Here is a 22,211-nt window from a genome sequence, read left to right as displayed (position 1 = left end):
AACCTAGAATTTTGTGTCCTACAAAATTATTTTTCAAAAGCGAAGGAGAAATAAAGACTTTTTCTGGCAAACAAAAATTGAGGGAATTTGGGAGCTCCCCACTACTTGTGAGATGGGATGTTGCCCAAATTACAAATCATTTAACAAGCCAATTTAAAAATGGGGGAATTTGTCACTAGCGGACCTGCCTTACAGAAGATGTTAAAAAAGTTCTTTAGGGCAAAGGAAAATTACTTAGTTCAGAAATTTGGCTCTACATTAGGTAAGGAAGAACATTAGAGGAGGAATAATAAAATCTTTTATTTCTCTTACTCCTCACTGATCTATCAGATAACAATTTGTTCAAAAGAATAATAGCAGCATTATACGGAGTGATTATTGCTTATGGATAAATGAAATACATGAAAGACAACAACATTATAAGGGATAGAAGGGGAGAATTAGGAACACTTTGTATAAGGTACTTGCATTACCTGTTTTAGTGGGCTGGTGTTAAGTGGACTTGAATTAGTTATAAATGTATATTGCAAACTCTAGAGAAACCACTAAAAAAGGTAAAAGAAAAGTATAATTTATATGCTAAGAGAGGAGAGAAAGTAGAATCATATAAAATAGTCAATTAAAACCAGACAGCAGAAAAGCACAACCCATAAAAGGAAAAAATACAGTAAACTGGACTTCATTAAAATGTAAAACATTTGCTCTACAAAAGAAACTGTGAAGAGAATGAAAAGGTAAGTCTCAGACTGGGAGAAAATCTTTGCAAAACACATATCAGATGAAGGACAGCATCCAAAACATACAAAGAACTCTTAAAACTCAACAATAAGAAAACACAACCCAATTAAAAAATGAGCAGTATCTCAACAAAAATATATATACAAATATCAAATAAGCATATGAAAAGATGATGTTCCACATCATATGCCATTAGGGAAATACAAATTAAAACAATGAGATTTCACTACACACCTGTTAGAATGTACCAACTCTACATTAGCACCAAATGCTAGAGAGGATGGGGAGCAACAAAAACTCTCATTCACTGTCAGCGGGAATGCAAAATAGAACCACTTTGGAAAACAGTGACGATTTCTTACAAAACGAAATATACTCTTACTACACGATCTGGCAATCACATTCTGTAGTATTTATCCAAATGAATGAAAATAAATCAAAACTTACATCCACACAAAAAACCTATACACGAGTGTTTAGAGCACCTTTATTTATAACTGCCAGAACCTGGAAGCAATCAAAATGTCCTTCTACTGGTGAACGGATTAAACAAACCATAGTACATCCCTATAATGGAGTATCACTCGGGGATTAAAAAAAGAGTTATCAGGCCACAAAAAGACATGGAAGGAATCTTAAGTGTGCATTTTTAAGCACAACAAGCCAATTTGAAAAGGCCACATGTGATTCCAACTCTAGCTCTTCTGGAAAAGACAAAACTATGGAGATGGTAAAAGGAAATCAGCAGTTGGCAGGGCTTTGGGGAAAGGAAGGCAGGGATGACTATGGGGAACACAGAAGAGGTCTGGGCAGTGCAACTATATAAACCTGAATGATACTGAAACATCCATTTATCTTTGTCAAGACCCATAGAATATACAACAGGAAGAGTAAACCTTAATGTAAATTATAGACTTCAGATGATAATAATGTATCAATATTAGCTCATCAAGTACAACACATATACCACACTTAATGCAAGATGTTAAAAACACAGGACATGGAACGTGGTGGGTAAGAGTACATGATGGGAACACTATACTTTTGGCTCAATACTTTCTATAAACTAAAACTGCCCCCCCCAATAAAGTCTATTAATCTAAAAAGTGAACTCTCTCTCTCTCTCTCTCTATATATATATATATATATATAGTTAAATTATAGGTGAATTTGTAAGTTTCACAATTTTTATATGGTATTAAATGGTACTCTAACAAATTTTCATAATAAAAGGCTGGAAAAATGTGGCACTATCATTCATGTATGAATACAGGTAACTTTATGAGCAGCCAAAATCTATTTACCTACAGTTACAACCCACATTCTGAGAAAAAGATGAGCCCACAGTTGTATGATGAGTTAAAAGTAAAATCTTGGCCATTACTTTCTTTATTCCTTTTTTGATCTTTGCTTCTTTAAAGTGCTCTGATTTCACTTTTACTATTTATTCATTCACTTGGATAGGCAAAAAGCAGTAAGGTTAAACCTAATTTTAATGTGACAAAGTATTACTTCATTTTTCTCCCTACTTTACACAGCTCTACAGTGACAGAGGTGAAATATTCACTGTGGCCATGTGAAAATGAGGAGTGTCATTGAATGAGGCCACAGTGTCATGGCTATGTAAATAATTTAAACTGTACAAAGTTAAATGTTGAGTGATAAAGTTGAGACCTTACTTTTCTCAAAAGAAGTAGGCAACAATCAGAGATAATACAATGCATTTGAACAAACATGAGAAGCTCATTTATATTTCCAGAAAGTTCCACTAACAGTTCTAGGAACTGCAATTGCTAAGAACAATTTAAAAAGACTCTCTATGGGCAAGAACTTTATGTCATTTATTGTCATCTTTCCAAGGTATGGCACATAATAAGGTCAATACAGCTTTGCTGAATAAATAAATGCATTAATGAATAAATCACATGCTTCCCCTTAGAGGGAAAAATGACCTACAAATTAAAAGATATTTTAACTTGATTTAACAATTCTCTAAATTTGATCCCTATTAATCCCTTTAAAAATGTTTTTTTAAAGATTTTATTTATTTATTTATTTATTTATTTGACAGAGAGAGAGAGGTCAAGTAGGCAGAGAGGCAGGCAGAGAGAGGGAGGAAGCAGGCTCCCTGCTGAGCAGGGAGCCCGATGCGGGGCTCGATCTCAGGACCCTGAGATCCTGACCTGAGCCAAAGGCAGACGCTTAAACCACTGAGCCATCCAGGTGCCCCCCCTTCTAAAATTTTGAGTACAAGGCATATTTACATGGGAAATGAGGAGTGTTAGGAGAGAAACAGACTTTATTAATTGAGTTCATTGCTGCTTGATATTTAGAATTGCCCCAAATTTCATGTAAGGAGTAGTTAGCTAAACAGATGTTTTTACTCCCAATGTTTAATACAACATAGGAAAGAAATCTGTTACCTTATGAAATCTTCTTCCTCTTCTCTCTTTGGTCTCAGCTGTTTGGGCTGAGCCATGTTCATCCAGTTTGGCAGAGATTTCAGGAGTCTGCTGATGTCATCATCTTTTGCCCACGAGGCACTGATGACAAGTTTCTCTTCTGACTGAACAATGCCCCTGAACACAATCAGTGGAAAAGAGATACTTCAGCACATTGCCTACTGTCCAGTTAGCATTTTTCATCTACCTTTGCAGCAGCAGAAAAAAAAAAAAAATACCACCGCCATCTCTCTTATTAACATGACCCATTATCTGAGTTGGAGTCGTGACATCCATTAATAGGTCACATTACTGGAAAACCATTTCTAGATTTTGTTCATAGTTTTTTCACTGCTGAGTAACTGTGAAAAGGTCATAATAAGATTAATTTGTCACCCTTATCATAGTTAGTCCCTTAGGATAAATAAACACATACGGTAGGTTTGGGGGGGGGGAATCTTTCAAGAAAGATGTTGAATAAATAAGAATGTTATGAAATGAAGTAACAACATGAATGGGATTGGGAAGGTGACAAAGTGTTACAAAAGGCCGTTCTCTGACTTCTTGGTTTAAATCACCAATCAGCTCTACTTCAAGGTACTTTTTGAACTAGGGACACCTCTATATTCAAAGTAAATCTACCGTCATAGAGAAACCTTCTGCCCCTGATGTCAGGCAGAGAAAGTCTTTGATTATTGCTCTCTCCAGTGGGCTTTGACTGGTGACTTAAAGTGACAGGCTTCAAGTCCTTTAATAGGGCCCAGGGGTGAGCTATTAACACTGCGCTTACCAGAAATTCCCTGTAAATTTATCTTAAATGTTCAATTTCAACTTAATTAAAAAGCTTCTTCTGTTCAACATTTCTGTCACTATAACTAATTTCAATGGTCTAAAAATCATCGGCAACTCCAGGTGACAGGAATGACATTTATTGATGAGGGGAGTGCTACTTAGCTGGCTACCCCGTCCCAAGTTGACCCAGACTCCAGAAGTTTCCCCCTCTCACAGGCAGGAATTTTTGTCGGTGTAAGAATCACAGCTAGAGGACATTACGCACTTCTTAATCTACAATATATGTATGGTGGGTATGCACGACAAAACCTCCTTACCCAAGAGACAATTTAATGCTTGTCAACAAAGGAAGCTGAAGCCTAAAAACTCGGACTCATGGCAACCTGACTCGAGGTAATAGGATTCCGGGTTGTAGGGAGCAGTATCGCTCTGTTCTCTGAAAATAGGCTAGAATTACTAGCTGACTTCCAGCATTCTTCTAACTCACGATAAGCAAAAGGTTTCTAACAGTAACTATGGTCAGCAATACAGGAATTAGACTACAGAACCTTCTATGCTCTGGTCTCTCAAATCACTCTCCCTCCTACCTCCTATTCTCTTTTTTCTCCTGTTATTTTCTTGCATCTTTTCTGCGGTATTTATGGATGAGTCCCACAGTCTTTAACCCATTCAGATGTGGGGTGCTGGGTACCGTATCACATTCATGCTGCATGCCAGGCGGGCTGTCAGTGTTCTTAGGCCTTCCTTTTACCTGCTCCTGCTCAACTTCCCCTCGCAGTCCCTCAACGCTCTTTTTTAAACCCTCACCTTTTATCTCCCCCTTGCTTATCCCCTACAGTCTTCCTATCTGACACAGCAGGGAGGCTTCTTAATTATGTACTTGCAAACATTCCCCCTCTATTCCCCACAGAAATATCTTCACATCTATCTCATCCTCATTCACTTCCAGTTAATCCTTCTACCTAGGCCCTTAGGGATCCTCCCTACTGCCCCCCAAATCCACTTTTCGATATCTCGTATCTCTCTCCATGTATTTCCCAACCCCCTATTTTTTTTTTTTTTTTTTTTTTTTAAAGAATGAATCAGTCTCTTCCCAGATCCAGCACTTCTCTCCCGGGAAGCTGTTCTCCATCCTTCACAGACACTGTCACCCAGTGAATGGTCTTCACTCACCGACTTCTCTTTCTCACTTCTCACTCATTTTATCCATTTATGAACTCTCTCTCCAGGATCTACTCTAGGATTGAACCCAACTATTGCTTTTTTGAAATGCTTTGCATTATTGTATTTTTCCTTTCTAGACTTTCTTTTTAGCTCTTTTAGAAATCCACTGGCCTCCCTCCTCCCAAATGACCTGCCCTTGTCTTATGGATTCTGTTCTTTATCTTTCTGAATATTTTAAAAGCAGCAATTTTAAAGTTCCTTTCATGTGGTTTTATATTTTTTGGTAGTTCGATGGATGTCAAATGTCCTGTTAGTTGCATTTTCCTCCTTTTCTCACGATAAGGAGTTTTCTCATGTCATCTGCTACTGGTCTGTAAGCTCCCCCTCAGTGGGACTTGTCCTCTGTGGGAATCCCACAGTTGCCCTGAGTTTCAGAATTTTGTAGAACTTTTCATTTTAGCACTAGCTGAAATGAAAAAAAAAAAGCTTTAGTGAAATACTACCTTAAACGCACCCGCATTGTTCAGTTACATATATTTTCTAAAGACTGGCTTAATTCAATAATCAGTATTTTATTACTGGCTTCACTAATATTCATAGATCCTATTTTATTAAAAAAAACAGAAATCAAAAGGAACTAAGATGCTACCTATATACCGCCTTCAACAATAAGTTATTAATTCATATTGGAATGAAGATCAATCCCAAATGTCATTCCAAATATTCAAATTTGAAATATTGACATTGATCAGCGACGTACAATTAGCCCAAAGGGAATTTTTCATTCAAATGGAAAAGTCTCCATCCTCACCGACTGCATTTATTAGTTTATCATTTTGTGATAAGCTGGATGGCGTGGGCTACAAAATTCTAGGACATATCCAAATAGCCTCAAAAAAGAAGAGCTAAATTTCCAACAATTATTCCACAAGAGGAGTAGGGTTAATCACAGTACTAGAACCATAATCTACTAATTAATTCACAGCTCAATGGGCCACAGACAGAGCCATCTGTGTAACTATTTGTACCCGTTCCCAGGAGGAAGAGGAAAATGAGTATACCTCTTGAAACAGGTGATAAGGCTGCCATGAGAAGGGTCTACCCTCCAGACACAGTTGAGTGAATTTCATTCAGAAAACATCTGCTGGTGTTGATTGGCTCTCGTGTGCATGGCTTCCTCTCTGGAGCAGTTGGGAAGTGCAAGTGTGCCTGGTCCCTGGACACAGCTGGGGTGCTGAGTCTTCCATTAGGTAAACAACCCGGGGCAGGTGGGGCTAATTGGATTCAACTGTTCAGTGACAGCCAGGGCATGGCGTTTGCTTTCCCAGGCTGAATCTCCCAGATACTTCAAAAACTAGGAGCCAAGGTAGACAGATGAACCCCCGGTCATGGACAGTTCAAACTCAGCTGCTGTAGTGGATTTTCAGCTGTGAGTGATTGGACCTACAGCAGGCCAAAGGGTAGCACGATGTCCACTGACACAGTGATCGAGGTGACAATGAGGGCTGCAGAAATAGGAGGTCATGGTGTGCCTCCAATTCAAACAAAACAAACATGAAAACAAAACCCCCAAATCCCTAAAGATGAGATGGAGCAGAACAAGAACAGGCAGATTAAGCAAATTAGGCTGTTTTTATATCACTTTCAAGGCTGGTCAGAGAGCTTGATGGCGGTCTGGATTTCTACCTAAGAATCACAACTTCAGAAACATCTGATTACTCTGGAGATGGCTCATGGGAAGCAGAAACAATTCAGGGGGACCTGTGGGAAAGGATTTTTTTTTTTAAATTTATTTATTTGACGAAGAGATAGGGAGAGAGCACAAGAGGAAGAGGGAGAAGCAGGCTCTCTGCTGAGCAGGGAGCCCGACGTGGGGCTCAATCCCAAGACTCTGGGATCACGACCTGAGCCAAAGGCAGACACTTAACTGACTGAGCCACCCAGGCACCCCCCGTGGAAAGGATTTGAAATTTGAGAGTTTGTAGAAGGTAACTCTTGGGCATAATTTAATAACAACCTTTATATAGACAAGTTCTTGGAAGAAGGGTTATAGCTGATATTTTCTAAAAAACAAGAAGAAAAGAGTTATATTGGAACAGAGGACCACGAATTAATATAAAATTTGTCTTAACTGTCAATGTTCAGATTTTTCTTATAAGCACACTAAAGATCTTCATGGAAAGACATCAGACCAGGTAACTGCCTGTCTCAACTCTAAATGCGTGCTCTCTCTCTCTCTTTTTTTAAAAGATTTTATTTATTTATTTAACAGAGAAAGATCACAAGTAGGCAGAGAGGCAGGCAGAGAGAGAGGGAGAAGCAGGCTCCCCACTGAGCAAAGAGCTGGATGCGGGGCTCGATCCCAGGACCCTGGGATCATGACCTGAGCCAAAGGCAGCAGCTTAACCCACTGAGCCACCCAGGTGCCCCTAAATGCATGCTTTCTTATTGGATTTAGAATAAAACTCAAATTCCCTGGTCTTGAGATCCTTTGTCAATGGTCCTTAATTCTGGGATACAGAAGAACACTTGGAAAGCGTTTTAAATGTGTATCAATTACACATTCTGAAGTGGGGCTCAGCACGGATAGCTTTAAGCTCTCGCGTGATTCTAACGTGTCGCCAGAAATAATCTGAATGATGTGCCCCTTGCGCCTGTCCATCCTTCTTCAATATTCATTTCTCTCTCCTTCTCTCTCCCTCTGTTCCAGTTACATGAAGCTTAATGCACATAAGCTTTGAGCCTCTTGCCATATTCACACCTCTCCCTCCTCTGCCTGGAATGTTCTTTCCCATATCGCCACGTGGTTCCTTCTCAACCTTCAGAATTTAGCTTGAATATCAGGTCCTCTCTGAGGTCTTTCCTGATGCTGTCCCTCACCTTGAACTTTTTTTTTTTTAAGCCACATCACCCTTATTTCTGAGAAATTTATTGTTTGTTACTTGATTTATTCTGTGTCCTTCATTAGGGTGTGAAGTCCATGAAGGCAGGACCATGCCTGGTGTATTCGCTTCTATATTCTTAGATCTAGAATAATGCTGGCCCCAGAAATACTTCAAAGTAACTGTGGAATAAATAAGTAATGCATGAATGAATGACAGCAGAGACACATGAAGCACCAGGGAAATAACAGAGGTTATAAAAGTATCTTTCTTAGGGGAACCTTCCTACACTGTTGGTGGGAATGCAAGCTAGTACAGCCACTCTGGAAAACAGCATGGAGGTTCCTCAAAAAGTTGAAAATAGAGCTACCCTATGACCCAGCAATCACACTACTGGGTATTTACCCTAAGGATACAAATGTGATCTGAAGGGGCACGTGCACTCGAATGTTTATAGCAGCAATGTCCACAATAGCCAAACTATGGAAAGAACCTAGATGTCCATCAACAGATGAATGGATAAAGAAGATGTGGTATTTCTATATACAATGGAATACTATGCAGCCATCAAAAGAAATGAAATCTTGCCATTTGCGACAACGTGGATGGAACTAGAGGGTATTATGCTAGCGAAATAACTCAACCAGAGAAAGATAATTATCATATGATCTCCCTGATATGAGGAATTTGAGAGGTAACGTGGGGTGTTTGGGGAGTAAGGAAGGAAAAAATGAAACAAGATGGGATCGGGAGGGAGACAAACCATAAGAGACTCTTAATCTCACAAAACAAACTGAGCGTTGCTGGGGGGAGGGGGTAGGGAGAGGGTGGTTGGGTTATGGACACTGGGGAGGGTATGTGCTATGGTAAGTTCTGTGAAGTGTGTAAACCTGGCGATTCACAGACCTGTACCCCTGGGGCTAATAATACATTATATGTTAATAAAAAATAAAGAATTAAAATAAGGGGCACCTGGGTTAAAGCCTCTGCCTTCGGCTCAGGTCATGATCTCAGGGTCCTGGGATCGAGCCCCGCATCAGGCTCTCTGCTCAGCAGGGAGCCTGCTTCCCCCCCTCTCTCTGCCTGCCTCTCTGCCTACTTGTGGTCTCTGTCTGTCAAATAAATAAATAAAATCGTAAAAAAAATTAAAATAAAAAAATCTTTCTTTGGCCATCTTATTAGTGAATAGCAATATTACCAATGAATTGATTTAAAAATAAATAATAAATACCAGCAGCTATAACTATCAGCTGACGGTTGGCATTTCCTAGGCATCGTTCTCAACACTTCACCTGTATTATTAACTCTTACAATCTCACTAACAATCCTGTGCGGTAGGTGGGGTGATCATTCCCATTTGATGGACGAGATCCCAAGGCCTGCTCAGGATCCAGTAGCTAAGGAGGGCCGAGCTGGGACTGAGTCCGTACCAACTGCTCTCGAGTCCGCACTCCTGCTAGAACGCCTCTCTGAACCATCGGCAACATTTCTCAGGTCCTCTGTTTCCTCTTCAATTCCACTAGCTCTTCTCTGGGCTTTAGAGCCAGACACAAAACCACCCTCACGCCGTGACCTTCGCCAGGTTCTGGACCTTTCTGTACCTCCATTTTCTTATAGGTGAAGTCGGGGGAGTCCCGTCTTCTGGACGGTTATAGCTGAAGAGACAGGTGAGTGACTGACAGTCCCCTGCACGGGGGCGGAGTGCTTTCCTGAGTGTGACCCCATTCCAGTGCAGGTCGTTATTACTCTGCGGCAAAGTTACCACAAGAGGTTCCTGTCTGATATCGCTGTCAGCTGACTTGTGGGGGAGAAATTATGACTGGCTGCTTGCTGTGGAGTCCGTGGGACACGTGGCTGCGTGGGCAGCATCTGTGTCAGCTGATGTGCACCCGAAAGGCAGAGGGAAGCTACTCATTTCATCAGGAAAGATGGGGGAGAGGCGTCCAGACAGGCATCATGCTAAAAGTTGGAGATGAGTATGTGGGAAAAGACGTAAGAATTTCCTCCTAGATTTCCAAAGTTTAGATCATGGGTGAAGTTAACACCCCGAGAATCACTTTTGGGACATTTTAAACTACTCTTTCCCCAGGCCCAAGGCTCAGTGGGCCCAGTGTGGGAAATCTTGTTATGGGTGCTTTGATACCTCCCCAAATAAGTCGATGTGAATCCACAGTTGAAAAACAATGTTTTTGAAAAAGACACGTAAACCAATAACTGATCAGATTGTGCATCGAAAAAATTTGTAAATTGTAATATAATGGGATGCCAGAATAGGGTCATGCATAATAAATTAGAGGAGAGAATGTAAGCTCTCGTTTGCTGAGCGCTTCCTATGAACCAGACAGTGTACATATTTTATGAGTGTTCCTTTGTATTTCCTCAGTATTTCATACAAATGAATATATCAGTGCCACATAAGCCAAGCGGGTAAGGGACAGAACATAGTTTCAAGAGGCAACCAGAAGACAAGCCTGCGTGGAGCTTACAGAGAGTTCCCCTGGCTCTTTTTGATTCTTTTTTTCCCTTTTTAAAGATTTTATTTATTTATTCATTTGAGAGAGAGAGAGACCAGGCATACATGAGTAGGGGGAGGGGCAGAGGGAGAGAGACTCTTGGGCAGACTCCGCACTGACTGCAAAGCCTGATTTTGGGGGGTGGGGTGTGGAAGGGACAACTTGGTTTCATGATCCCAAGATCATCACCTGAGCTGAAACCAAAAGTCAGATGCTCCACCAAAGGCACCACTGTGCACCCCTCCTTGGCTCTTCTGAGGTTCAAAGTTAGTTTAGACTCTTGGTTTGGCTCAGGTTGTGATCTCAGGGTCCTGGGATCAAGCCCTGCGTTGGGCTCCAGGCTGAATAGGCAATTCTCTCTCCCCTTCTCCCTCTGCCCTTCCCCCCGTTTGCATTCACTCACTCTCTCTCTCAGATAAATAAATCTTCAAAAAAAAAGTTTAAGGGCGCCTGGGTGGCTTAGTGGTTAAGCCTCTGCCTGTGGCTCAGGTCATGGTCCCGGGGTCCTGGGATCGAGCCCTGCATCAGACTCTCGCTCAGCGGGGAGCCTGCGTCCCCCCCTCTCTCTACCTGCCTCTCTGCCCACTTGTGACCTCTCCCTCTCTCTGTCAAATAAGTAAATAAAAAATCTTAAAAAAAAAAAAAGTTTAGTTTAGGTTTTCCAGCTTTTTCTCTTTGATTCCATTGCCTCTTCTTCGGGCTTAGAGCCAGACAGACTTAGCTTCTGGCGCATGCAACTCCCACTCCCACCCCTTGTGACCTCAGCTGGGTTATGAAGTTGGCAAGGCAAGCTCAACCACGCTCTCATTCCTGCAGGACGCTGGCCTCTGGCTACTCCAGAAACCTTGGGGCTTCAAGACCCATCACAGGTCCTGGTCTCTTGTTTCTATGTAACACAGTATGGCCACTGAGATCTTAGAACACCGCTTTGATCATGGAGAAGGCAGATCATCCTCCTTACCAAAACCTCCTTACCAGGATAGCATTCCCTTGCTTCATATGGGAAGTCGTCAGCATTCCCTATTCTGCCCATTCCTACCCAGCCACACTGTCTACCTAGTCATTTTGATTTCTCAACCTCTCCCCCACACATCACATCTACCCACGCTACCCCCCTGCTTGCTCCCCCTGTTCAGTCCATTAGGAGTTTCCTTATTCATTCAGCAAACACACCGAGGGTCAGTGAGTTGCCTAGGCTGGGACCAGACCTGGTTTCTGCTGTCAGCAATTTCAAGTTTATCCCAATGTCACCCTTTCTTCATGCTCTGGCATGAGTTCTCAGTCCTCTGTGAACCCTGAGGATGGTTATACCTTCTCTTAATCAAAACATACTGGTGTTTTCTATCAGTGGAGCCACAAAGATTAGGTGTTTTATTTGTATTCTCTACCAGGCCCAACCAAGGCAGAAAGACCAAAAAATAAAATAAAATAAAATAAAATAAAATAAAATAAAATAAAATAAAATAAACAAACTGATGCTGAATTAGAAGAGGCAGAAACTTTAAAAAACTGTGATTTCCATTCTTTTAATGACTATTTTGGGACACCTAAGCTCCTGGCAGTACCCCAGGACAAAGAGGACAAGCAGAGGCAGAGAAGCACTCAGCTTGGAAGTAGCAGGCTAATGGACCAACAGGCTGATTGCTAATGCAGCTCATTGGAGAATCCACAGCTGAGTTTTCCTCTAAGCCCCAAGGGGTGGGACTAATTAAGGAAAAGACTTCTAGTCCTCATTACCCTTTTCGGAAATCTCTCTTTATCCAAAGCATGTAACACGACATCATTAGACACTACGGTCTTTCTCTCCAGAGTGAGGTGCTCCCGGAAAGGTGAGATGTTCCTGACCTTCCCTCAGATCTCTCACCTCCCAGTGAACGCTCCGGTTCTCGGGGTAAACTTAGAAAACAAGCCAGCTCTCAGCAGAGGGCATTGTGAGCTTGTGGATTTGATCATTTCTGTAAAAGATATCTGCTGAGAAAGAATCAGATTTGCAATGTTTCCCCGCTCCCTTCTTCCTTCCCCAATGTTATATCATTCTGGATCATTTGAATTGTATATGGCTTTCTATTTAAGTCAGTCATTTGCTGGCAGCAAAACTAGAACATTTCCTGTTTTTCCTCTCACTGTAATCAGGATTTGGCTGTCCAAATTAGGACTGCCCTAATTACTCCACAGCAGGTGCCAATCTGGGGGAGGGCAATAAATGGGAAGAGAGGAAGTAAGGACATTTTGCATCTTCAGAGTCAGACAGTAAGAAAACACTTTCCCTCTAGCTTGAAAAACCTGATTAAGTAATGGGCAACAGGCACCGTGGGGTTATATATGGGTGTGTGTGTGTGTGTGTGTATGTGTGTGTGTGTGTGTGTGTGTGTGTGTGTGTGTGTTGCTTTATAACAGCCATATAAACGATTTTCTATTTTTTCCCCTTCAAAGCTTCACAGAATTACTTTTCCCATCCCTGAGATAATTCATCCCAGGCCTGTAATTCAGCGACTGTGGTAGATCGCTACAGATATTACCTTGTGCATGAAATGATCTGATAATGGGCACCAGTAAGTGGACACCATTCCAGACAATTTGGCCAGGAGGGATACCACGGTGGTATGGACTCCCGGGGGAAGGAACCAAGAGGCTCTGTATGACCACAATACATCAGGAACCCGACCAAAAGCAAGAGCTGTGCTCCGAGAAGAAGTAATACATACAATGGAGACACAGTTGCACTGTTTGGACAAAATGGTGAAACATAGATGGCAGAGAAAGAATTCAATCCCTGGAAGGACAGACCACAGCACACAAACCAGCCACGTTCCCGCCTGGGTCAGTCCCTCTGCCTGTGCGGTACATCCGGCTCCTGCTGACCAGTCATTCGCCCCTTTCTGTCCTACCTCAGCAAACTTCCCTCTGTCTCAAGTAATACTCTTCAAATCCAAACATGCACTGATTTCTTCTCATTAAAATAACATATAAAATGACAAAACACGCTTCCTATGACCTCAACTCTTCAGCTACCACCTCCTTTCTCTGTCCCTCGTGGTGGCAAACTCACTATAGGGGTTCCCCCTGTACTTCCACGCTCCCCACTCTCCACTTCCTTCTTCAGCGCAGGCCCCTCTGGGTTTCCCACCCACGGGTCCACAGAAACCACTCTGGTGACGATCACCGACGACCTCTGTGAGGTCAGATGTGTCACTCCGTCAGTTCGAATGCTGACCCGATGCTTCCTCCCTCCACTCCGCTCCTTGGTTTCCGGGACACCCCGCTCTGAATCTGCCTCCTATGTCACTGACTGCTGCTTCGCAGTTGCCTTTGCTGGTTCCTTCTCTTCTGGCAAACTTCTTCAAGTCCACGGTCCTCCTCTCTGTCATGTTTACACTCACTCCCCTCAGGTTTCATCTCGTCCGCGGTTTTAAATACCATTTACACATACTATTTGTATGTCGATGGCCAGACCCCTCTCCTTTGGACGCCTGCTCCCTATCTCCGTGTGGATGCCCCAGAGACACCCCCCCCCCAATTTTAAGTCCTCACTTGCTTGTCCTGTGGCGTCTTCCATCTCCACAGCTGGCAACTCCATCTTTCCATCACTCACATAAAAAAAATCCTAGGAGTCATCTTCGACGCCTTTCTTCCTCTCACACCTTCTAACTAAGGCAGGGAATTCCAAATATATTCACAGAATTCAACCAGTCCTCACCATCCCTGCTGCTACCTTCAGTATGAGCGGTCTTCCTCTCTCACCTGGATTGCCACGATAGCCCTTAAGCGCGGTCCCTGCTTCCATCCCTGTCCCCAGACAGCTTACGTTCTGTACAGTGTAGGTCATGGTGATCATGCTGCCCCCCTAGGGGGCTCCGCGTTTCACTCAGAGTAGAAGTCAGCATCCCTACTGTGACCTACAAGGCCCTGCTGGTCTGGCCCTCTGTGCTCTTTGGGATGTCTGCCTCATACCCTCTTTGCTTATTTTACCCCAACCACACTGGCCTCCCAGCGGTGGCTCCTGGAAAGTTGCATGCAGAGCCTTGCCTTAGGGCCTTTGCTTTCTTTCAGATACTTCTTTCCAGATACTTCAGCTAACTCCCCAAATTCCTTTGAGCCTGTTCTCAAGCCTCAGCTTAAGTGGCCCTCTGGAGCACCTTATGTAAAATGGCGGGCTCCTTCTCCTACACTCCAGAGTCTGTCTGCACTATTGCATTCCCCCTCCCCCCGCCCCCACAGTACTTATTATTTTAAAATTCTTTGTGTCCATCATTCTATTTATTGTCTGTCTTCTCTCTTCCATCTCCAGCAGAATGTCAACTTCACGAAAGCAGCGTCTCGTCTTCTGGTTCATCACTGTCTCTACAAACTCCACAAGTACTCAAGAAACATCTGCCGAATGAATGAAATCCTAGAAACCAGTATGCTGCTTTAAGGATGGAGTAACACACTGTGTCAACAGTTACTGGAATTAAAGACTATCCTGACAGGCTTAATACATTTAGGCAAGGACCTCGGGGCACCAGAAATAACTCAGAGCAGAGAATCACAGACCCATTCCCGATCATCTTAGAGGTATCCTGGCAAACAGTGAAAAATGCCCAAGAGCAAAGATGTTCATAAAAAGAAAAGAAAGTATATGACAGAAATCAGGTGAGTTTGGAGTTAGAGGCAAAATTCTAGAACAGATTATTCAAGATGGTTTGTGAACAATTAGGAAGTGGTCCTCACTCAGAGCCAGGAAGACCTCGCCACGCACAAGTCACATGTCTTTGTTCCTATCCTAACTCGGGAACTCATTGATTTGACAGAGGAAATGGTAAATCTGGCTCAAGGTCAAGAGTCCTGGTTTCCAAGGGTAATTTGTAAGCTGTCAAAGATGAGCGAGAGCTCTTAACAAAGGTTCTGCACAGCAGGGGCAGTGGATCCTGAAAGTAGAAGGATCCCTTGTACCGTGTTTTGCACACCTGTATGTGCCCACTCTGGGGAGACCTGAGGGAGGGGGAGCTGCATTGTAAAGGTTAGGACTGGAAGGACACCAGCAAGAAATCTAACAAGTCTCTTATGGGGCCAGATGATAAAATACAGGAAGTACTATCATGAATGGTGGTAAGGGTCATCTTTGTCATCAGAATCACAGCTAATCATTTTGGGGGAAACTTACTATTTTGCTAAAAACAGTTCTAGAAGACTAACATTTTCAAAACAACCCTTTGAGGGGAGATCTATTATTATTCCTTCTTGCAGGTGAGAAAATAAAGGCACAGGGAGGCTGAGTAACTAGTTGTTCAAGGTCATAGGAACTAATAAGTGGCAAAATCAGCATTCAGATGTAGGTTCCAGAGCCTTCTTTTGAGGTATAGTTTGATTTCACATTTAGAAAACCCCAGGAACTCCTGAAATACTGGGTAACATAGGAATGAGAATCTCAAAGAAGACTTGAGAGGTATGCCCCCAAATTCTCAACTTAGCCTTGTCCTGTTGAACATTTTTTTTTCAAATGACATACATAAAGAAACTAAAAGATTGCTTATAAAATCAAGAATGACAAGAATTTGGGGGAAGAGCTAAGATTTTCTGATGACAGAATGAAGATCCAAAAATATCTCAGAAGACTGAAATGATGAGCTAAAAATAACATTAAATTTAATGGGTAAATGTGAGATCTTGAATTCAAGTTTTAAAAAATTCTCTATAAATACAGCACAGAAAAGATAAAGCTAATTTCAACTACTATTTCTTCATATATTTCCTTACCCCCTACAGCCAACCAGTGGCTGCGTCCTACAAATTTGCCTCCTAGTGTCTCTTGATTTGTCCCTTCCCCACTATCTCTTTTGTTTCTCTTCAATTCAGAAACTCGTTGCCTCTCTTTCTCTCCCTCTTCCTCCACACTCTTGCCTTTCCTGCCCATCACACACAAAGCTCAGAAAAGTCTCCCTGATGCACAGGTCTGTGCCTGGTACTCCCATTTATTCTTCATCAGTGGTTCCCCACTACCTAATTGTACAAGGCCAAGTTCCCTAAGCCTGTATTCAAGAGCCTCCATGTTGGCTCAGCCTTCCTTTCCCAAACCCAAACATTCATCATTTGTTCTTTCCTTCCCTACTTCCCACCTCTTTGACATTGCTCTAGTTCCTTCCTTCAGCTCTTTAGCCCAAATCCTATCTAACTCCTCCTCATTCTTCACAAGGCCTACTTCCTACCTGTCACAGAGGGGCTCCTGTCCTCAAGTCCTTTGTTTCTTCCTCCTAGAGCATGTCTACCTACCTTATATTCTCTATCACAAATTAACACCATGGACAGACATGTCTTGGTCTCTGATTTCCTTTTCTATTCTCTACCAAGAAGGCAAACTCATTCGAGTTATAATCTCTGGCTGACGGACTACTTTATCCTCACATACTCACATTGTCTTGGACCTGGTAAATGCTCAATAAATCTCTGGCGAAGGCGAAGCCAGAATGTACTAAGAAGCACCGTGTCCAGCACTGGGTCCTACACAAGGAAGGTAATGATTTTGCTGAACTAACAGGCAATGATACTGGTACTTCCCCTGTGTCCCCAAAATGTCCTTTATTCTGTCCGCCTCTCTACATCCCATCTGTCTTTCTAAAGCCAGCACACATCCACACAGCTCACCTGGGAAATCTTTTCTGACTCCAGTCTCCCCTTCTTTTTCTCTCTCATCTTTCCTTCTTTCTGTTCTTTTGTCCCGTTTTGTGCAAGTAGCCCGTGATTACTGTACTTTCCTACCTCTCCTTAATTATAGATCACATAAATTTTAGTGTTTTATCATATACTCTTTTCTTCCCTATTGTTTCAGGTCTTGTCAAGCAGACCATCATTTGCTCCTATTATTAGCTTCTTACCAGAAGTGCTAGGATCTGTTCCATAGCTCAGTGAGATTTCCGAGCCCAGAGAAAAGAAACCAGAGGGAAAACTAAAGGTTTTCCAGTTCATAACAATGGTGTTTCAGTTCTGTGGGTGCTGGAAACAGGTCTAACTGTCCTGTCATCATGATCGGAAGGCTACAGATCAAGCATCTGGAGAAGCACATTTTAAGAACTAAAAAGAAACGGTATTGCAGATTATTAAGGGATCCCAAGAATTTCAAATTGCTTTCCTTTAAAGATCTTTCAGGATCACGAGATGGACCGACCACAATCTGGCATCTCCCCAAAGACAAATCTTAACAATTCTAGGTTTTCATGGAAGTCCAGGCTGACACCTTGTCTCTGCCATTCAGCAGTAGTCCTAAGTGGCTCTGTCCCTTGGTCCCTCCCCTTCCCTCCATTGGCATGACCACACATGCATCTAGGAGGCACGTGCTCTTGTCAATGCCCTTGCCAAGCGCAAAACTGGTCCTTTTCGAGAATGGTGGAGAAACAGTATCCCCAAGCAGGACACTGGTCAGGGTTGCCGCCGAAGGTCTACCTGCAGGCCGCTGTGCAGGTGTCCTTGTACTCCTGGAGTTTCACGCACACCATGTTGAGGAACTGATCTGAGTACGCACTCAGGTCGTGCATCAGGTTCATGAGGTCCTGCACGGTCTTCTCCACAATGATTGTGCTCTGCGAGAGGACACAGAAATTCATGAGTTGTTTTTTTTTCTTTCTCTCTCTCTCTCTCTTTTTTTAAATTCAAGTCATGTGTAGGACAAGGAAGGCCAACTGTAAGGAGCTATCATCTAAGACATGAGCTTTCCCGGGGGACACGACATTGACAAATATCGATTAAAAACAACCAAATAGGGGTGCCTGGGTGGCTCAGTGGGTTAAAGCCTCTGCCTTTGGCTCGGGTCATGATCCCAGAGTCCTGGGATTGAGCCCCGCATCGGGCTCTCTGCTCGGCAGGGAGCCTGCTTCCTCTTCTCTCTCTCTCTCTCTCTAATTGCCTTTCTGCCTACTTGTGATCCCTATCTGTCAAATAAATAAATAAAATCTTAAAAACAAAAACAAAAACAACCAAATAATTAACTTGCATGATGCTGGTCTTCCAAAGGCCCGAGAAAGCGCTTCCTATGGAAAGATGTAGGACAGGGGTTTATGGGTTGGTTTCATGAAATTCTTGGCATTCATGAGATATGGCTATGGCTTTTAAGAAAGAAAATGCATGTTTGGCTGGAGACTGAGTTATTGCATCCAAGGCTGTACTTTGAGATTAGTGACCTACAAAAAGCAACTCAGAGAAAAATGCCCTCCAGGATCTGGAGGAACATAAGGAATAACATGGAGGACATTAGAAGGAAAGGAAAAGTGAATTGGGGGAAATCAGAGGGGGAGATGAACCATGAGAGACTGTGGATTTTGAGAAACAAACTGAGGGTTTTAGTGGGGAAGGGGATTAGGGAGATGGGTGAGCCCGGTGATGGGATTTTTTTTTTTTTTTGAGATTTTATTTATTTATTTGACAGACAAAGATCACAAGTAGGCAGAGAGGCAGGCAGAGAGAGAGAAAGGGGGAGAAGCAGGCTCCCCGCTGAGCAGAGAGCCCGATGCGGGACTGGATCCCAGGACCCTGGGATCATGACCCGAGCTGAAGGCAGCGGCTTAACCCACTGAGCCACCCAGGCGCCCCCCAGTGATGGGTATTAAGGAGGGCACGTATTGTATGGAGCACTGGGTGTTATATGCAAATGATAAATCTTAGAACACTGAAAAAATAAAAAATAAATAAATAAAAGATATAAAAGATGAAGGAACAGGCTTAGAGAAGGAAGTCAGCAGAGCCAAGGGCTGCAAGCTGCGCCCTTTTAACTACACCCCTCGGCCTCGGAGCTAGCCCGGAGTCTCCCTGCTTGTAGCCCCACCATTTCCTCGTTAGATCAGAGCATTTCCTACTGTTTCCACTGCTGCAGAAGCAGCGTCCAAAGCGACTCGGACATATTTTAAGAATGGAATTAGAGAGATATCCCAGGGAAACAATAATAATAAGCCCATCTTGCAGCTAGAGACTGATAGTACTGTGTGGCAGTCGGCGTTCTATCTGTAAAGAGGGATATTCAATCAACTCGAAATCTTGGATGAAGACAAGACCGCGTTGTTGAAACCATTAATACCTGCCTCTTTTAGAAGGAGCAGAATTACCGTGGAGTAAATATTAATCACATGCCTAGCATTAATCACATTCCTTCCACTCTGGAAGCCTTTGATCAACAATTGGTTTGTTGAAGATGTGTTTATTTACACAGAATTACAGAAGCTATGGTAGACATGGCCATAAAAGTAAACATTTAAAAAAAATTTTTTTTTCCTATGCAGACAAAAATCAAAGGCATTTTATTCTGCTTAAACGCAGACTATGGGGTACAGGGTCTTGGTTCATTTTTTTTTCTTCTGAAAATACAAAGAATGGCTACAACTGGACAGCTTTTCTCAACACAATGGGGAGGATCAGCTTGAGTTATGAGTTCCCCGTGCGTGCTTATTCAAGATTATGTGGCTGCAGAGGCTTCTTATCTTCTGTCCTGCCTCCCCACGACCTCCCCGCTCCCAAAGTAAAATAATCAGAAGGTGAAAAGGAAGGAACGGTTGTATTCTGTAAGACTAAACCTCACAGGAAACCAAATTATGGTCTCCAAAGAATCCCCACAAGTTCAACTTCCTTTTCTGTATTGATTTTAAGAATAAAGCAGTGCAGCTTCGCCCTGATCTGTGATCCTGCGCCTCTGTGTGTGTGTTGAGTGACAGGAATTGATTCGGCTTCGCTACATGTGCCCACGCTGCTCAGAAGCATCTAAAATCCTCATCCCGATTCAGAACGCAGGATATCCTACAACACGTGGACAGCAATTAATAAAGCAGAGTGGAGTCAGCCATCCTAACAAAGCCCCCTTAAAGTCTAAAACACCGCAGGGAAGAGGAGCACAGGGAAATTGTTCAGGTTTATTGAGAGAAAGGGCCTGGTTCTATTTCCAATTAAGCTATTGATAATTAACTCCGGGCAGGTTTGGGTAACCGCTTCCTTTCTTACGACTCAATTTAGTCTTTTAATAACCAAGGATGCTTTGGTGGCTCCTCGACTGGCCTTCATCACTCCAGGATCCAGTTGGCGGGCTGGTGCTTTTACACAGAGGGGAAGATGTCTAATTGTTCTCAGATCATCTCAGGTGTGTTTGGTCTCCCTGATTCGATGGTCAACTTCTCGAAAGCAAGACTGGCGTTCTTCATTCCCTTTTGTCCATCTCCCATCCTTCCCCTCCCCCACTGGTTGACGACTTCTCAGGACCTTCAGGACAATGCAACTAATAAGGGAAACAGTACTAATAATGTTAGCACACAGAAATGAGCCTCTCGGGGGCACCTGGGTGGCTCAGTGGGTTAAAGCCTCTGCCTTCGGCTCAGGTCATGATCCCAGGGTCCTGGGATCGAGCCCCGCATCGGGCTCTCTGCTCAGCAGGGAGCCTGCTTCCCCCTCCTCTCTCTCTGCCTGCCTCCCTGCCTACTTGTGATCTCTGTCTGTCCAATAAATAAAAAAAAAATCTTTAAAAAAAAAAAAAAAAAAAAAAAAAGAAATGAGCCTCTCGAATGTCACATACGTCAGGGATGCTGGACACCGGCATCTCTGCACTCCGCAGGGTCACTGGGTGGGTTCAGGGTGGTCTGCGTTTATTCCTGTGATCGCGTCAGAGGGGAAGGGGAAAATGCAAGCACCCGGGAACATCCCCCTGAGATAAGGGTTTTGGGGTAAATAGGAAGTACCTACAGGGAATGATTAGAAGGTCGTAGTTTAATTCTAATGATTGTGATCGACAAAAAGCCTATGAGATGCCATATGATTACACACAATTTTCCAGCTATTTGGTTGGTTTACCTTGTCATGGTAGCACTCTGGGTAATCAATCACTATATTCTCTTCAAGGAAAATGACACTGTAGTTTGCCAAATGATGGGTATTTTTACAGGGTGGGGGGGGAAAAGTTCCCATTTTCAAAGAATTTATTACAATTTCCAAATCAGTGGCTCTGACAGTTAAGTGTTGAAAATATCAAATTTCTAACAAGGTCAATTCTGTTTTTATTTATTTGATCTCTCTGGCACCTCAAATGATGTATTAACTTGTTATTAATTTTGGGATTTGCCAATGGTGAATATAATGACTTTATAATAAGTAAAACCCTGATTATATTCATTAGAATTTCTACTGAACATATCACAAGTGATTGATATTTGTTTAGAAGCAACTCAATTCTCATTTCTTGCAACTTATTACCAGGTAATAAAGTCTGGGCATGACATGAAAAATGAGAAAAGGAAAAAAAAAATCCCAAGATAGCGGATGCAATAAAAAAGCCATTGCTATGAAAAATAGCTAAAGTTTCTTATAGAGATGCACCAGCGGACTAAAATAGGAATAGGGTATATAAGGAAGAGGGTATATAAGGACCAGCTTTTTGGTTCTGTGCTTTAAACAAATTTAACCAATGAATGAAGATGATTGGACCTTTAAGACCTTGTCCATTGTTTGCCAAATGGGGCCCTGCGGCAGGATACTAATAGTAATATTAGAGAAAATGGACTCTAAGTTCAAGTAATTTGGAAAATGCTGAGTTAAGGAAAATTGAAGTGGTTTCTTCACTGGACGACTTTGGAAACTTTTACCATGCTAATGTCACTGTGAATCTGAAAGAGGCAAATGTGGTATTCAATCTTCCCTTAATTATTTAAGAAAACATTTTTCACAGCACAGCATAGATCTTT

The 22,211-nt window shown here is 42.6% G+C and overlaps 1 protein-coding gene across 1 annotated transcript in view; it reads right to left on the bottom strand.

The window, feature by feature from the left end:
- The window catches only part of EXOC4 (exocyst complex component 4), a 721,703-nt gene that overhangs the window by 135,543 nt on the left and 563,949 nt on the right, over positions 1-22,211 (bottom strand). The window contains exons 12-13 of the mRNA XM_080818086.1: positions 17,947-18,083; positions 3,162-3,317 (exon numbers count right to left, since the gene is read on the bottom strand). Coding sequence (XP_080674212.1) covers positions 3,162-3,317; positions 17,947-18,083 — 293 coding nt within the window. The remainder of the gene's footprint in view (positions 1-3,161; positions 3,318-17,946; positions 18,084-22,211) is intronic.

Source organism: Martes martes (genome assembly GCF_963455335.1).
Source record: "Martes martes genome assembly, chromosome: 11".
NCBI classification, from domain to species: Eukaryota; Metazoa; Chordata; class Mammalia; order Carnivora; family Mustelidae; genus Martes; species Martes martes.
This window is presented reverse-complemented; position numbering and strand designations above follow the sequence as displayed.